The sequence below is a fragment of the Trachypithecus francoisi genome, unplaced genomic scaffold, assembly GCF_009764315.1.
Source record: "Trachypithecus francoisi isolate TF-2019V2 unplaced genomic scaffold, Tfra_2.0 Lachesis_group1, whole genome shotgun sequence".
In the NCBI taxonomy this organism is placed as follows: Eukaryota; Metazoa; Chordata; class Mammalia; order Primates; family Cercopithecidae; genus Trachypithecus; species Trachypithecus francoisi.
Window position 1 is genome coordinate 97482500 of NW_022681454.1, and position 14841 is coordinate 97497340.

At 42.5% G+C, this 14841-nt stretch overlaps 1 protein-coding gene across 3 annotated transcripts in view; it reads right to left on the reverse strand.

Moving 5' to 3' along the window:
• Nucleotides 1-14841, reverse strand: part of TSPAN5 (tetraspanin 5) — a 188377-nt gene that overhangs the window by 56784 nt on the left and 116752 nt on the right. Inside the window, exon 1 of one of the 3 annotated variants that reach the window (XM_033214867.1) lies at nucleotides 9856-9942. The exons of the other annotated variants lie outside the window; for them this stretch is intronic. Coding sequence (XP_033070758.1) covers nucleotides 9856-9876 — 21 coding nt within the window. The 5' untranslated portion in view covers nucleotides 9877-9942. Of the gene's footprint in view, nucleotides 1-9855; nucleotides 9943-14841 lie in introns of those variants that run through there. 3 annotated transcript variants of the gene reach the window in all.

Consider the following 14841-nt stretch of genomic DNA (forward strand, 5'->3'; position numbering starts at 1 on the left):
TGGCCAACGGGCAGAGACCAGGAGGGTAAAGCGTTCCTCCATCCGGCATATGAGCTGGATAGAGAAGTGCACACTAAATACCCAGCAAATCAGAAAAGCCAGCTGTGCACAGGATTCTGCTCTTCTTCATACACTCGAAACGATCTATTCAATGGTTATGAACTAATGTATGAACTTTCTTTAAAAGAAAAAAGTCATAGATCCTCAAGGTTGATTTATTCTTTATTAAAATATTCCTTAAATATGCAGAAATAGAAAACTGGTATAAAATCCCAAGCAAATTCATATATCAACTAAAAAGAGTACTATCAAACCAACAGAACTCAAACTAGCCAAAATAATTAAATGTAACAGATGATGGGGTTTTTTTGTTTGTTTGTTTGTTTTTGCTGTCACTAAAACACTGATGTAGGCATCCAGTCTAGTTCTATATTTAATCTGCTTCAGTACTTTAACTTTCACAAATGTTTCCACAGAGAATACCTGTTTACATAATTATGTTGAGCAAAACAGCAAAAAATTTAGAGGACAGACTGGGATGATTAGACCTCATACTTAACCCAAAGTCAGCCGTACTTAACCCACGTGTCACAATAACTCTACAAAGCTCTCTTACTAACTTGAACAGAGTTAGTACCAGAGCATTATTGAAATTTGCATTAAATAGATGTCTCATCCAATCAGGTAGAAATGAGAAACAGGAACTTTTTTCATTGTACATTTGCCAGCTATGCTCACTACTATAAACTATTCTGCAAGTTGTATGTGCAAGGGCTAGATCTGCCCACCACTCCGCTGGAAATGCGGGTAGGATACTGACTGCTCCCATTTTAGTATGACCATACTGCAAACAGTTTTTCATTTATTTCATTCAGTATTCACAAAAGAGGAGAGATACTATTATTATTCACATTTGGGCTGGGCGCGGTGGCTCAAGCCTGTAATCCCAGCACTTTAACAGGTGAGGAAACAGTTAAGTGACTCACCCAAGATCACACAGATTGATAATGGTAGAGCCAGGATGCAAAACAAGGAAGTCTTACTCCAAACTCCAAGCTCTGTACCACAAATGCTTCTTGACCACCATAAACCCCTGTGTGGCATGCTGTGATACCATGTGGCCCCCCTCCACCCACTGAAAACACACACACAGATGCAGGTCTGCCCTTACATCCAAGCATTCATTTATAATGTGGTTGACCACATGATCCCAAAGATGCTAACACTTCTAACTGCCTACTACATAGCTCCATTTGGTTATTACTCATTCAACTAAGGTATGCACCCTCGAAGATCAATGAAATTAGAGACTTTTCTTTCCAGCTGGAAGGGTGTAGGAAGTCTGATTTGAAAATGATTACAACTGCTTCTACAGGGTAAAAAACTGCCCGAAGTGGGCAATGAGTTTAAAAATTATATACTCATCATTAATAAAAACAAGAGCTGGCATTTATTGCATCCTTACAATGGGACTGGCACAGTTACATACTTGTGTCATTTCAATAAAGTTTCACAACAACCACTGAAGTAAACTCCATATTGTCACTTTCCAATTGTGGAAAATGAACTTATGAGACATTAAGTAGCCTGGACGAGAGTGGCTACCTACCTAGTGAAACCCCGATTCAAACCCAGGCATCTGACTCCAGAATCCCAACCACTCCAAATGCAGGATGAGAAGATCTACTGGCAATATGGTTTCTCCTCACTACGTCTCAGAACTTAGGGATTCAGTTTCATTTAGACTTCTGCAGCCAGTTTAATCTCTAACCTACTCATCTTGTTTGGTTGGTTAAGAGATGTTACATTGCCACAAAATAACACAAGATCTGTCATAATTCAGAATCTTTTGGCTTTGACACCAAAAACTGCTGTAATCCTAAAAAGAATCACCAATTAAAAACTAAGATTTTGGGTATGTTCAAGCAAAAGAATCTACACGGCCATAAAAGCACAAAACCCAGCTTTGGTCAGAAAGCTAGACTACAGTTTCTGCAGCCTCGACTTCAGACTGAGTTCCTTGATGTAGGTGTTGTATCTTGGACATGGCACCTGGCAGGAAAAAGATGGTGAAATGATTGAGCATCAGGCATGGGCCTACTCTGCTGCTGTTCATCAGGCCATCACCTAATTGGGGAGGCAGAAGGACCTGCATGCAGATAGCCAGGAGCTAACAAGGTCACTGGGACCAGAGCAAACGAGAGACACTGAGCACATCCTGAAATGGCCAGAGATGCTCAGGGATGAAATGTCCCCTTGACACTGAGAGAGTGATAATGGTGAACTTTTGTTGCTCACCAGCCTGTGCAAGGAGCTGTAGGTGCCTTCTGTATATGACTAACTATCATCACCCTGTGAAGGAGACAATGATATCCCCATCATACAAATGAGGAAACAGGCTCAGAGGCAACACAACTCCAGGAAGCAGCTTGATTGAGGCCAGGGCTCACTGAAGCCACAACCATTCCCACTTTCCAAAAGGCACACTCCACCCCACCTGCACTTCTGCCATGAAAGTTGAAACAAAGAGATGGGATGTGCATTGGACTTGGGAATAAGGGAATGGGAGCTAAACTGAGGCAGAGATACTTAGAACCAACAAAGATTTCAGAGGTTGTCTAGTCTAACCTTTTCGTTTGCAGAGTAAACTAGAGCAGTTATTAGATTCACTTAAGATTACATAGCATATACACACACATTTTATACACACACACACAGACACACACACACATGTATATTTACAAACAGGATCTCACTCCATTGTCCAGACTGGAATGCAGTGGCAAGATCACAGCTCACTGCTGCTACAAACCCCTGAGCTCAAGCCATCCTCTTGCTTCAGCTTCCGGAGTAGCTGGGACTAGTGGCATGCGCCACCACACCCGGCTAATTTTTAAAATTTTTTTAAAAGACGGTCTCACTATGTCACCCAGGCTGGAGTGCACCGGCATGACCATAGCTCACTGCTGCCTTGAACTCCTGGTCTTATATAATCTTTCTGCCTCAGTTGCCTGAGTAGCTGGGATTACAGGTACACTTTTCTATTTTTATTTATTCTTTTTAAAATTATACTTTAAATTCTGGGGTACATGTGCAGAACTTGCAATTTTGTTAGATAGGTATACACGTGCCATGGTGGTTTGCTGCATCCATCAACCTGTCACCTACATTAGGTATGTCTCCTAATGATATCCCTCCCCTAGGCCCCCACCCCATGACAGGCCCCAGTATGTGATGTTCCCTTCCCTGTGTCCATGTGATCTCCTTGTTCAACTCCCATTTATGAGTGAGAACATGCAGTGTTTGGTTTTCTGTTCTTGTGATAGTTTGCTGAGAATGATGGTTTCAAGCTTCATCCATGTCCCTGCAAAGGACATGAACTCATCCTTTTTTATGGCTGCATAGTGTTTCATGGTGTATATGTGCCACATTTTCTTTATCCAGTCTATCACTGATGGACATTTGGGTTGGTTCATTGTGAACAGTGCTGCAATAAACATACATACATGTGTCTTCATACAATGATTTATAATCCTTTGGGTATATACCTAGTAATGGCATTGTTGGGTCAAATGGTATTTCTAGTTCTAGATCCTTGAGGAATCGCCACACTGTCTTCCACAATGGCTGAACTAATTTACACTCCCACCAACAGCGTAAAAGTGTTCCTGTTTCTCCACATCCTCTTTGGTATCTGTTGTTTCCCGACTTTTTAATGATCGCCATTCTAACTGGTGTGAGATGGTAACTCATTGTGGTTTTGATTTGTGGTCTAATGACCAATAACGATGAGCTTTTTTTCATGTTGTTTGGCTGCATAAATGTCTTCTTTTGAGAAGTGTCTGTTCATATCCTTTGTTCACTTTTTGATGGGGTTGTTTTCTTCTTGTAAACTTGTGTAAGTTCTTAGTAGTCAGATGGAGAGATTGCAAAAATTTTCTCCCATTCTGTAGGTTGCCTGTTCACTATGATGATAGTTTCTTTTGCTGTGCAGAAGCTCTTCAGTTTAATTAGGTCCCATTTGTCTATTTTGGCTTTTGTTGTTTTAGTTATGAAGTCTTTGCCCATGCCTATGTCCTGAATGGTACTGCCCAGGTTTTCTTCTAGGATTTTTATGGTTCCATGCGAAGTTTAAAGTAGGCTTTTCCAATTCTGTGAAGAAAGTCAGTGGTAGCTTGATGGGGATAGCACTGAATCTATAAATTACCTTGGGCAGTATGGCCATTTTCACGATGTTGATTCATCCTATCCATGAGCATGGAATGTTTTTCCATTTGTTTGTGTCCTCTCTTATTTCCTTGAGCAGTGGTTTGTAGTTCTCCTTGAAGAGGTCCTTCACATCCACATACCTTGTAAGTTGGATTCCTAAGTATTTTATTATCTTAGTAACAATTGTGAATGGGAGTTCACTCATGATTTGGCTCTCTGTTTGTCTGTTATTGGTGTATAGGAATGCCTGTGATTTTTGAAAATTGATTTTGTATCCTGAGACTTTGCTGAAGTTGCTTATCAGCTTAAGGAGATTTTGAGCTGAGATGATGGGGTTTTCTAAACATACAATTACGTCATCTGCAAACAGAGACAATTTGGCTTCCTCTTTTCCTATTTGAATACGCTTTCTTTCTCTTGCCTGAGTGCCCTGGTCAGAACTTCCAATACTAAGTTGAATAGGAGTGGTGAGAGAAGGCATCCTTGTCTTGTGCCCGTTTTCAAAGGAAATGCTTCCAGTGTTTCCTCATTCAGTATGATATTGGCTGTAGGTCTGTCATTAATAACTCTTATTTTGAGATATGTTCCATTGATACCTAGTTTATTGAGAGTTTTTAGCATGAAGGGGTGTTGAATTTTGTCGAAGGCCTTTTCTGCATCTATTGGGGTAATCATGTGATTTTCGTCTTTGGTTCTGTTTATGTGATGGATTATGTTTATTGATTTTCGTACATTGAACCAGCCTTGCATCCCAGGGATGAAGCTGACTTGATCATGGTGAATAAGCTTTTTCATGTGCTGCTGGATTCGGTTTGCCAGTATTTTATTGAGGATTTTTGTATCAATGTTCATTAGAGATACTGGACTGAAATTTTCCTTTTTTGTTGTGTCTTAGCCAGGTTTTGGTACCAGGATGATGCGGGCCTCATAAAATGAGTTAGGGAGGATTCCCTCTTTTTCTATTGTTTGGAATAGTTTCCGAAGGAATGGTATCAGCTCCTCTTTGTACCTCTGGTAGAATTCGGCTGTGAATCCATCTGGTCCTGGACTTTTTGTCAGTAGGCTATTAATTACTGCCTCAATTTCATAACTTGTTATTGTTCTATTCAGGGATTCAACTTCTTCCTGGTTTAGACTTGGGACGGTGTATGTGTCCAGGAATTTATCCATTATTACAGGTTTTCTAGTTTATTTGCATAGAGGTATTTATAGTATTCTCTGATGGTAGTTTGTATTTCTGTGGGATGAGTAGTGATATCCCCTATATCATTTTTTATTGCGTCTATTTGATTCTTCTCTCTTTTCTTCTTTATTAGTCTGGCTAGCGTTCTATCCATTTTATGTTTTTTTTTTTTTTTTAACTTATTTCTTGTCTTCTGCTAGGTTTTTAATTTGTTTGCTGTTGCTTCTCTAGTTCTTCTAATTTTGATGTTAGGATGTCAATTTTAGATCTTTCCTGCTTTCTCTTGTGGGCATTTAGTGCTATAAATTTCCCTCTACACACTGCTTTAAATGTGTCCCAGAGATTCTGATACCTTGTGTCTTCCTTCTCATTGGTTTCAAAGAGCATCCTTATTTCTGCCTTCATTTCGTTATTTACCCCATAGTCATTCAGGAGCAGGTTGTTCAGTTTCCATGTAGTTTTGCGGTTTTGAGTGAGTTTCTTAATCCTGAGTTCTAATTTGATTGCACTGTGGTCTAACAGACTGTTGTGATTTCCATTCCTTTGCATTTGCGGAGGAGTGTTTTACCTCCAATTACATGGTAAATTTTAGAATAAGTGCGATGAGTTGCTGAGAAGAATGCATATTCTGTTGATGTGGGGTGGGGAGCTCTGTAGATGTCTATCAGGTTCCCTTGGTCCAGAGCTGAGTTCAAGTCCTGTATATCCTTGTTAATTTTCTGTCTCATTGATCTGTCTAATATTGACAGTGGGGTGTTAAAGTCTCCAACTATTATTGTGTGGGAGTCTAAGTCTCTTTGTAGGTCTCTAAGAACTTGCTTTATGAATCTGGGTGCTCCTGTATTGGATGCATATATATTCAGGATAGTTAACTCTTCTTGCTGCATTGATCCCTCTACCATTATGTAATGCCCTTGTTTTCTTTTGATCTTTGTTGGTTTAAAGTCTTTTTTTATCTGAGGTTAGGACTGCAACTCCTGTTATGTTTGCTTGTTTGTTGTTTTTTTGTTTTTGCTTGGTAAATATTCCTCCATCCCTTTATTTTGAGCCTATGTGTGTCTTTGCACATGACTTGGATCTCCAGCACACTGATGGGTCTTGACTCTTTAAATAATTTGCCAGTCTGTGTCCCCTAATTGGGGCATTTAGCCCATTTACACTTAAGGTTAATACTGTTATGTGTGAATCTGATCCTGTCATTATGAAGCTAGCTGGGTTTTTTGCCCATTATGTTGATGCAGTTTCTTCATAGTGTCGATGTTCTTTACAATTTGTCATGTTTTTGCAGTGACTGGTAACAGCTGTTCCTGTCCATGTTTAGTGCTTCCTTCAGGAGCTCTTGTAAGGCAGGCCTGGTGGTGACAAAATCTCTCAGCATTTGCTTGTCTATAAAGGATTTTATTTTTCCTTCACTTATGAAGCTTAGTTTAGCTAGATATGAAATTCTGGGTTGAAAATTCTTTTCCTTAAGAATGCTGAATATTGGCCCCCACTCTCTTTTGGCTTGTTGGGTTTCTGCAGAGAGATCAGCTGTTACACTGATGGGCTTCCCTTTGTGGGTAACCCGACCTTTTTCTATGGCTGCCCTTAAAATTTTTTCCTTCATTTCAATCTTGGTGAATCTGATGATTATGTGTCTTGGGATTGCTCTTCTCAAGGAGTATCTTTGTGGTGTTCACTGTATTTCCTGAATTTGAATGTTGGCCTGTCTTGCTAAGTTGGGAAAGTTCTCCTGGATAATATCCTGAAGAGTGTTTTCCAACTTGGTTCCATTCTCCTTGTCACTTACAGGTACACCAATCAAACGCAGATTTGGTCTTTTCACATAGTCCTATATTTGTTGGAGGTTTTGCTCGTTCCTTTTTATTCTTTTTTCTCTAATCTTGTCTTCTCTCTTTATTTCATTAAGTTGATCTTCAATCACTGATATCCTGTCTTCTGCTTGATCGATTCGACTACTGATACTTGTGTGCGCTTCATGAAGTTCTCATGCTGTTTTGTCAGCACCATCAGGTCATTTATGTTCTTCTTTAAACTGGTTGTTCTAGTTAGCAATTCGTCTAACGTTTTTTCAAGGTTCTTAGCTTCCTTGCATTGGGTTAGAACATGCCCCTTTAGCTCAGGGGACTCTGTTATTACCCACCTTCTGAAGCCTACTTCTCTCAATTCGTCAAACTCATTCTCCATCCAGTTTTGTTCCCTTGCTGGAGAGGAGTTGTGATCCTTTGGAGAAGAGATGTTCTGGTTTTTGGTATTTTCAGTCTTTTCGTGCTGGTTTCTCCCCATCTTTGTGGATTTATCCATCTTTGGTCTTTGATGTTGGTGACCTTTGGATGAGGTCTTTGAGTGGACGTGCTGTTCCTTTCTGTTTGTTAGTTTTCCTTTTGACAGGCCCCTCTACTGCTGGTCTGCTGGAGTTTGCTGGAGGTCCACTCACGGCCCTGTTTGCCTGGGTAACACCAGTGGAAGCTGCAGAACAGCAAAGATTCCTGCCTGATCTTTCCTCAGGAAGCTTCGTCCCAGAGGGGTACCTGCCAGACGCCAGCCAGAGCTCTCCTGTATGAGGTGTCTGTTGGCTCCTACTGGGAGGTGTCTCCCAGTCAGCATACACAGGGTTCAGGGACCCACTTAAGGAGGCAGGCTGACCCTTAGCAGAGCTCAAACACTGTGCTGGGAGGTCCGCTGCTCTCTTCAGAGCTGTCAGGCTCTGACAGCCTGGGTTGAAAATTCTTTCCTTTAAGAATGTTGAATATTGCTGAAGCTGCGCCCATAGCTGCCCCTTTCCCCAGGTGCTCTGTCCCAGGGAGATGGAAGTTTTATCTATAAGTCCCTGACTGGGGCTGCTGCCTTTTTTTCAGCAATCCCCTGCCCAGAGAAGAGAAGTCTGGCAGTCTGGCCCCAGCAGCCTTTCTCAGCTGCAGTGGGCTCTGCCCAGTTTGAACTTCCCAGTGCCTTTGTTTAAAACTGTGAGCGTAAAACCGCCTACTCAAGCCTCAGCAATGGCGGATGCCCCTCCGGGAACCAAGCTCTAGTGCCCCAGGTGGAGCTCAGACTGCTGCTGTGCCCAGAGTGAGGATTTCAAGCCAGTGGATCTTAGTTTGCTGGGCTCTGTGGGGGTGGGACCCGCCGAGCCAGACCACTTGGCTCCCTGGCTTCAGCACCCCTTTCCAGGAAAGTGAATAGTTCTGTCTCTCTGGCATTCCAGGTGCTACTGGGGTATGGAAAAAAAGAACTCCTGCAGTTAGTTCGGTGTCTGCCCAAAGGGCCGCCCAGATTTGTGCTTGAAACCCAGGGCCCTGGTGGGGCAGGCACCGGAAGGAATCTCCTGGTTTGTGGGTTGTGAAGACCGTGGGACAAGCGCAGTATCTATGCCAGAGTTCTTCAGGCTCAGTCCCTCATGGCTTCCTTTGGCTAGGAGACAAAATTCTCCAACCCCTTGCGCTTCCCCGGTCAGGTGAGGTAGCACTCCACCCTGCTTCGGCTGGCCCTCTATGGGCTGCACCCACTGTCCAACCAGTCCCAATGAGATGAACAGGGCACCTCAGTAGGAGATGCAGAAATCACCCACCTTCTGAGTCGATCTCGCTGGGAGCTGCAGACTGGCGCTGTTCCTATTCGGCCATCTTGCCAGCCAGGAGCCACTTTTCTATTTTTAACTAGAATTACTGAACCCTGACAATGTGCCAGAAACAGCCGTAGTACCTTTAAATATGTTAATTTTCACAACACCCTCATTAGGCAGGTGCCCCATTTAACAGATGAGGAATCTAAGGTGTAATGAGCTCAGGTAATTCACTGAAGATCTGTCTGCCGGCAAATCCCATGCTCTCAACATATGCCTCACCGCCCTCCCAGAGAGCTACTTCAAGAGCTGATGCTCAGGCCTCCAGTGTTCGCTGTCTGCATTAGGAGGTGGCAAGGACCTGGCACAGAGGTCTGCGACAAGCCAAGCTAGGCCATGGCTTCCATCCACATCCCTCTGCACTTAAATGCATTGATCTTACAATGAAGAGCTGGCAAGGTCATCCTGGTTTTGCTCCATTTTCTCTGTGGCACTGTTATTTGAGGTGCTGCTCCCCATGGTAGCTGGTGGGGTTCACCTTCTTCCATGCTGAGCTAGGCTGGACACATTCCCGCCAGCAGCAGGACAAAGGGTGATGTGACCACCTATGAGGGACTCAGCCCCATGCTCTGTGATCAAGGCCTGGGGACTTTGGCACCTGAGGTGCTGGATGGTGTCGCTATTGGGCAGTTTTCCCTGCATCAGCAGCAATAGGGGAATATGTGCACACAGGAAGGCTCAGGTTCCCCAAACTCACATAGCGTCTGGACTGAAAGGGAGGATTTGTGCAGGGCTCTAGAGGTTAACTGTCGGTTATGTAGTTGCTCCACTTTAGAACAATGACTTTGGACACTTCAGGGCATAGCCAAAGAGCAAAGCAGTTACTTTGTGGCTGTCCTACCTGCTCCTCACTCTTGGCCATCAATAAGTCTGGCTTAGGATGGAGAAATCCGAGAGTCTCCTCTGGCTGAGGGAGGCAGGTCCGGAAAGCCACATACCAGCTGCACCAGTTCACTGCATCAGCTCCTCAGTCTGCAAAAAGGTCCACAGGATGGACAGGGACAGAGATCAACGGCCACGCTGCCACCAGAGCAGGGCCATTCCTCTGACATCTAATAGTCACATCCATATGACTACTGTAACCTGTGGCTCAAAGTCAGCTGAAAAATGGTTATACACATTAGGTTAGAGCCATTTTGTGAAAACTAATTCAGTTTTTTTCCCGTTGCTTGGTACATACACACTATTCAGTGAAATATTAGCTTTTATTCAAGGCATGACATAGGAATTCCTTCAAAATTAATATTTTATGTTATACTTTGTATCAATTTATGCTGAAACATTTATCAACATGTACTGTGATTACCTGTGCAGGAATTTATTCAAATTTATTCCATTTTGCTGTTTTGTACTGATTTTCACTGATAAATTTCCTTTGACTGTAGGTACTATAGAAGAATTCTTTCAAATTCATTTGATATTACAGTTTGCCTCTGCATTACCTTTATTCACCAAAATATCATACAGGTATGTGCTTTTCAAAAAAAGCTCTGCCATGTCTGATATCTGATATAAAAATGTCCCCTATCTATAAATGCTTATATTACCTACTACTTATTTACTCACAAGTTTCCTCTGTTATCTGGAACAGTTGAGGGTGGGAGGCTGGGGAATACTACTGCTTGTCCAGATGTTAAGATCTCCTTCTGGATCTCTGTATCCTGTATTTGCAAAAACAAAATGCTTCTCCCCCTTACCCCCACCCACAAAAAAAAAAAAAAAAAACTTTTTATGTCACTTTCAATGCTTGCATGTTTGAAGTAGTCAAATCTTTTTCCTCAAATGATTATTAGTAAAAATTAGAATATCATTTACAAATCTCTGCTTCTTATCTGCATCTAAAAACACAAGAAGGAGGTCCAGGAGCCATGAGCTTCTCCCAAGTTTCAGCCTGGACTGAATCCTAAACTCCTTATCTTTTCTCAGAGGCAGTGGAGCTGTAGGTTCACCAAAACACAAATGACGTCAGGACCACGGCGCATCTGCATGCTTCTATCCACTCTATTGCCCTTATTCTCCTTTTCCCCAAACCACACATTTTGACATGGCAGACTTGGAATAAAATCAAGAAGCTCCTTTAGAATGAGAGCAATAAACAGCTTATTGGGACATTCATGCCTCAACATTGCATTCCCTTCAGATTTTTTTTTTTTCCCCCTGGTGATTTTTTGTATTTTGCAATACTCTAGGGGGGGAAAATAGGAGAACTGTGGGCAAAAACTTACGTAATTTTAGTGCAACATAATTTTAATGTATACACTGTGGTAGGCAACCTTCAGTATGGTCTTCAATGATTCCCATCCCTGGTACTCACACCTTTGTGTAGTCCACTCCTATAATATTATACCAGGGTTGGTTGTGTGACCAACAGAATACAGCAGAAGTGCAGGAACATCCTTTCTAAGATCAGTGCAGAAAAGATTGTGGCTGTGTCTTGGTTGCTCTCTAGTGAGCTCTCTCTCATCAACATGGCTCTGTGGGAAGCCATGCTGTGGGCAGATCCATGAGGCAGACCATATGGCAAGAACTGAAACCTCCTGCCAACACTCACGTGAATTTGAAAGTAGACCCTGCAGCCCCAGACAGAGCTCCAGATGACTAGAGCCTCAGCTCACAGCTTGACTGCAACTCCATGAGAGAACTACCCAGCTAAGCCACTCCCAGACTGCTGACTCTCGAACTATGGGAGATAAAAGTTTGTTTTAAGCTGCTAAATTCTGGGGTAACTTGTTATATAGCAATAGATAACTCATACATATAGATTTTCAAATTCTTTCTTGAGCTTTCTTCAGTGATCATGAGTTTTCTTCAGTGATCAAAGTTTCTACTATAAACATGAATTACTTTTGCAAACAGAAATCAAAGACAGCATACGTGTGTATGACTTTCTGGGGCGAAGATGGGATGGGCTAAGATGGTGACTTCCCTCTTTTTTTTTTTTTTTTGAGATGGAGTCTCATTCTTGTAGCCCAGGCTGGAGTGCAGTGGCGCGATCTCGGCTCACTACAACCTCCACTTCCCGGATTCAAGCTATCCTCCTGTCTCAGCCTCCTGAGTAGCTGAGATTACAGGCGCATGCCACCATGCCCAGCAATTTTTGGACTTTTAGTAGAGATGGGGTTTCACCATGTTGGCCCAGCTGGTCTCGAACTCCAGACCTCAGGTGATCCACCTGCCTCAGCCTCCCAAAGTCCTGGGATTACAGATGTGAGCCACTGTGCCCAGGCCCCTCTTTCTTATTTCTCTTAATTCCTGTACTGAAAACTACCCAGCACAGGCTTGGTGGGGATGCTACAGGGCAAATGTGAGCAGGGATAACGGGGAGTTGAACAAAATTCCTTCTAACCTGGGATTATTTGATGAGTACTACTGACATTCAAACACTGCCAATCTGTGTCTTCTTATACCCTCTCAAATAAGCCGATCAGTCGCTTCTTTTGTTGACTAAGGACTACAGAAGGATAAACACTTAAATTCAAGAGATATTTAGGGTTAACCTTAGGAAGAATTTCTAGCCAAGAAAACTGTGGTTAAACAACTGCACAGGATGAACAATTAGCATGGCATAAAGATCACGGGCCTTAGCTTTAGCAAGACCAGGCATGTGTCCTGGTTCCATTTCCTTCTAGCAGCGTGACTTTGGATAAATCATTTTCTCTCTCTAAAGCTCAACTTCCTTACCCATAAAATAGTGACAAAACCATCTACCTTATTGGTGCTCAGCTGGCCTCATTCCCTCCTTCCCTAGACAGGGGTGGATAAACCCACATCGCTAGACCCTTTCCAGTCCTAAGATTCCCCGGTCCGAGCTTTACTCTGACTGGAGGAGAGACATGTGGATTTGGTAACACGAAGGTGGTCCTTATCCACCAGCCTTCTTGCTCTCTTGGCAAACTGGGAGTCTCATTTCCTGAATGTTTCTCTCAGAAGATTATATATACACTACAATGCATCCTTTTCTTCCATAAGAAAATGTGGGATAAGCTGGACATGGTGGCTCATGCCTGTAATTCCAGCACTTTGGGAGGCTGAAGCAGGCAGATCACTTGAGGCCAGGAGATCGAGACCAGCCTGGGCAACATGGTGAAACCCCAACTCTACTAAAAATACAAAAAAATTAGCCGGCTATGGTGGCACGCCTGTGATCCCAGCTACTCAGGAGGCTGACGCATGAGAATTGCTTGAACCCAGGAGGTGGAGGGTACAGTGAGCTGAGATCATGCTACTACACTCCAGCCTGGTGGACAGAGCAAGACTCTGTCTCAAAAAAAAAAAAAAAAAAAAAAAAGAGAAGGAAAATGGGGGATAAGTCAGGAAACTAAACTTTATGCCATACTTTCTTGGGTGCCTGTGAAGGAAATCACCTCACCTGTCTGGGTCTTGGTTATCCTGTTGGGATATGCAGGGATACGTTTAGGTCATTTCTACCTCTAAAAGCCTAGACTCTAATTTTAGAGAGATATGGAGAATATTTCAGAAATCTTTATGTGTTACGGTGGACTTTTTTAAGGGATTATCTCTATATAGTGTCACTGTGCTCTTAATTTACCTCCACACAAAATGCTCTCATTTCCTTCACAAAACATGCTGTCTACAGCCCAATGCACGCTGAATGCTGGTAGCTAGTAAGTTACTCTGAAGCAAATCTCTTGTCCTCTCTGTACGTAATTTCCACCATCTGTGTAATGGGATAATAATACCTTACCTGACGGGGTACTGTGAAGATGTCAATGTATATAAAGAACTTAGAAAACACAGCCCCACCTAAGTGTGAGCTACCAGTGGTCCTAGTGCCAACACATTTGCTCACATCCTTTCCACCCATGGAGCTGTGTGCTTATTCCAGGTGAGCTGTGTTTCCTTTCAAATATTTGTGCCAAATGTACTTGCTTTGCATGTATACTGTGCAAGCATTATATAAAATCAATTAAATATGGAAGTCAAGAAATAGTTGTTTCTATAAAAACCAAGCTAAATGTCTTATAAAGACTCCATGAAGGCAGACTGGGCATAGTGGCTCATTCCTGTGATCCCAACACTTTGAGAGGTAGAGGTGAGAGGATCGCTTAAGGCCAGGAATTCAAGACCAGCCAAGGCAACATAGCAAGACCCCCATTCTCTACAAAAAAACTTAAAAATTAGCCAGGCACAGTGGTACACGCCTATAGTCCTAGCTACTCAGGAGACTGAGGCAGGAGGATTATTTGAGCCAGGAGCTCAAGATTACAATTAGCTATGATCGTGCCACTGCACTTTAGCCTGGGTGACAGTGACACCTCATCTCTCAAAAAAAAAAAAAAAAAAAGAAAGACTTCATGAAGGCAAACCATAACAAGTTTGCTGTTGAATGAGGTGTGACAGAGACAACTGTATAACACTGGAAAAATTCTGGAAAGACCTCCCAACTTACATTACTTTGCAAGTATTGCTGAGTTCTAGGTCCACCTTAAAAAAATGTAAATGGAAGTTGTGGCTGATAAATTATGGCTGATGTTTACCCAGGAAGATACTTCAGTCAGAGGACACTTAGACAAGAAAAAGGTCTTGGGCCTAACTCAAAACATTCCTAGAACTCAAAATTTTACAGCAAGTGACAGACCACTGGGGGAAATATATCAGGGTCTCTATGCACACAGCACGAGCAGGGAAAAACTCAAAATGCTAGACAACACGTTACTTCAAAATCATATTTTCATTTTAAATAAAATGTGTACAGTATGTGTCATTTTACACACACCCTCATCATTTTCACTGACTCTTTGAGCTAACTGACCAATTATCAGTATTGATTTAGTTTGGCAACAGCGTTTCAACTCTGCGTGAGCCT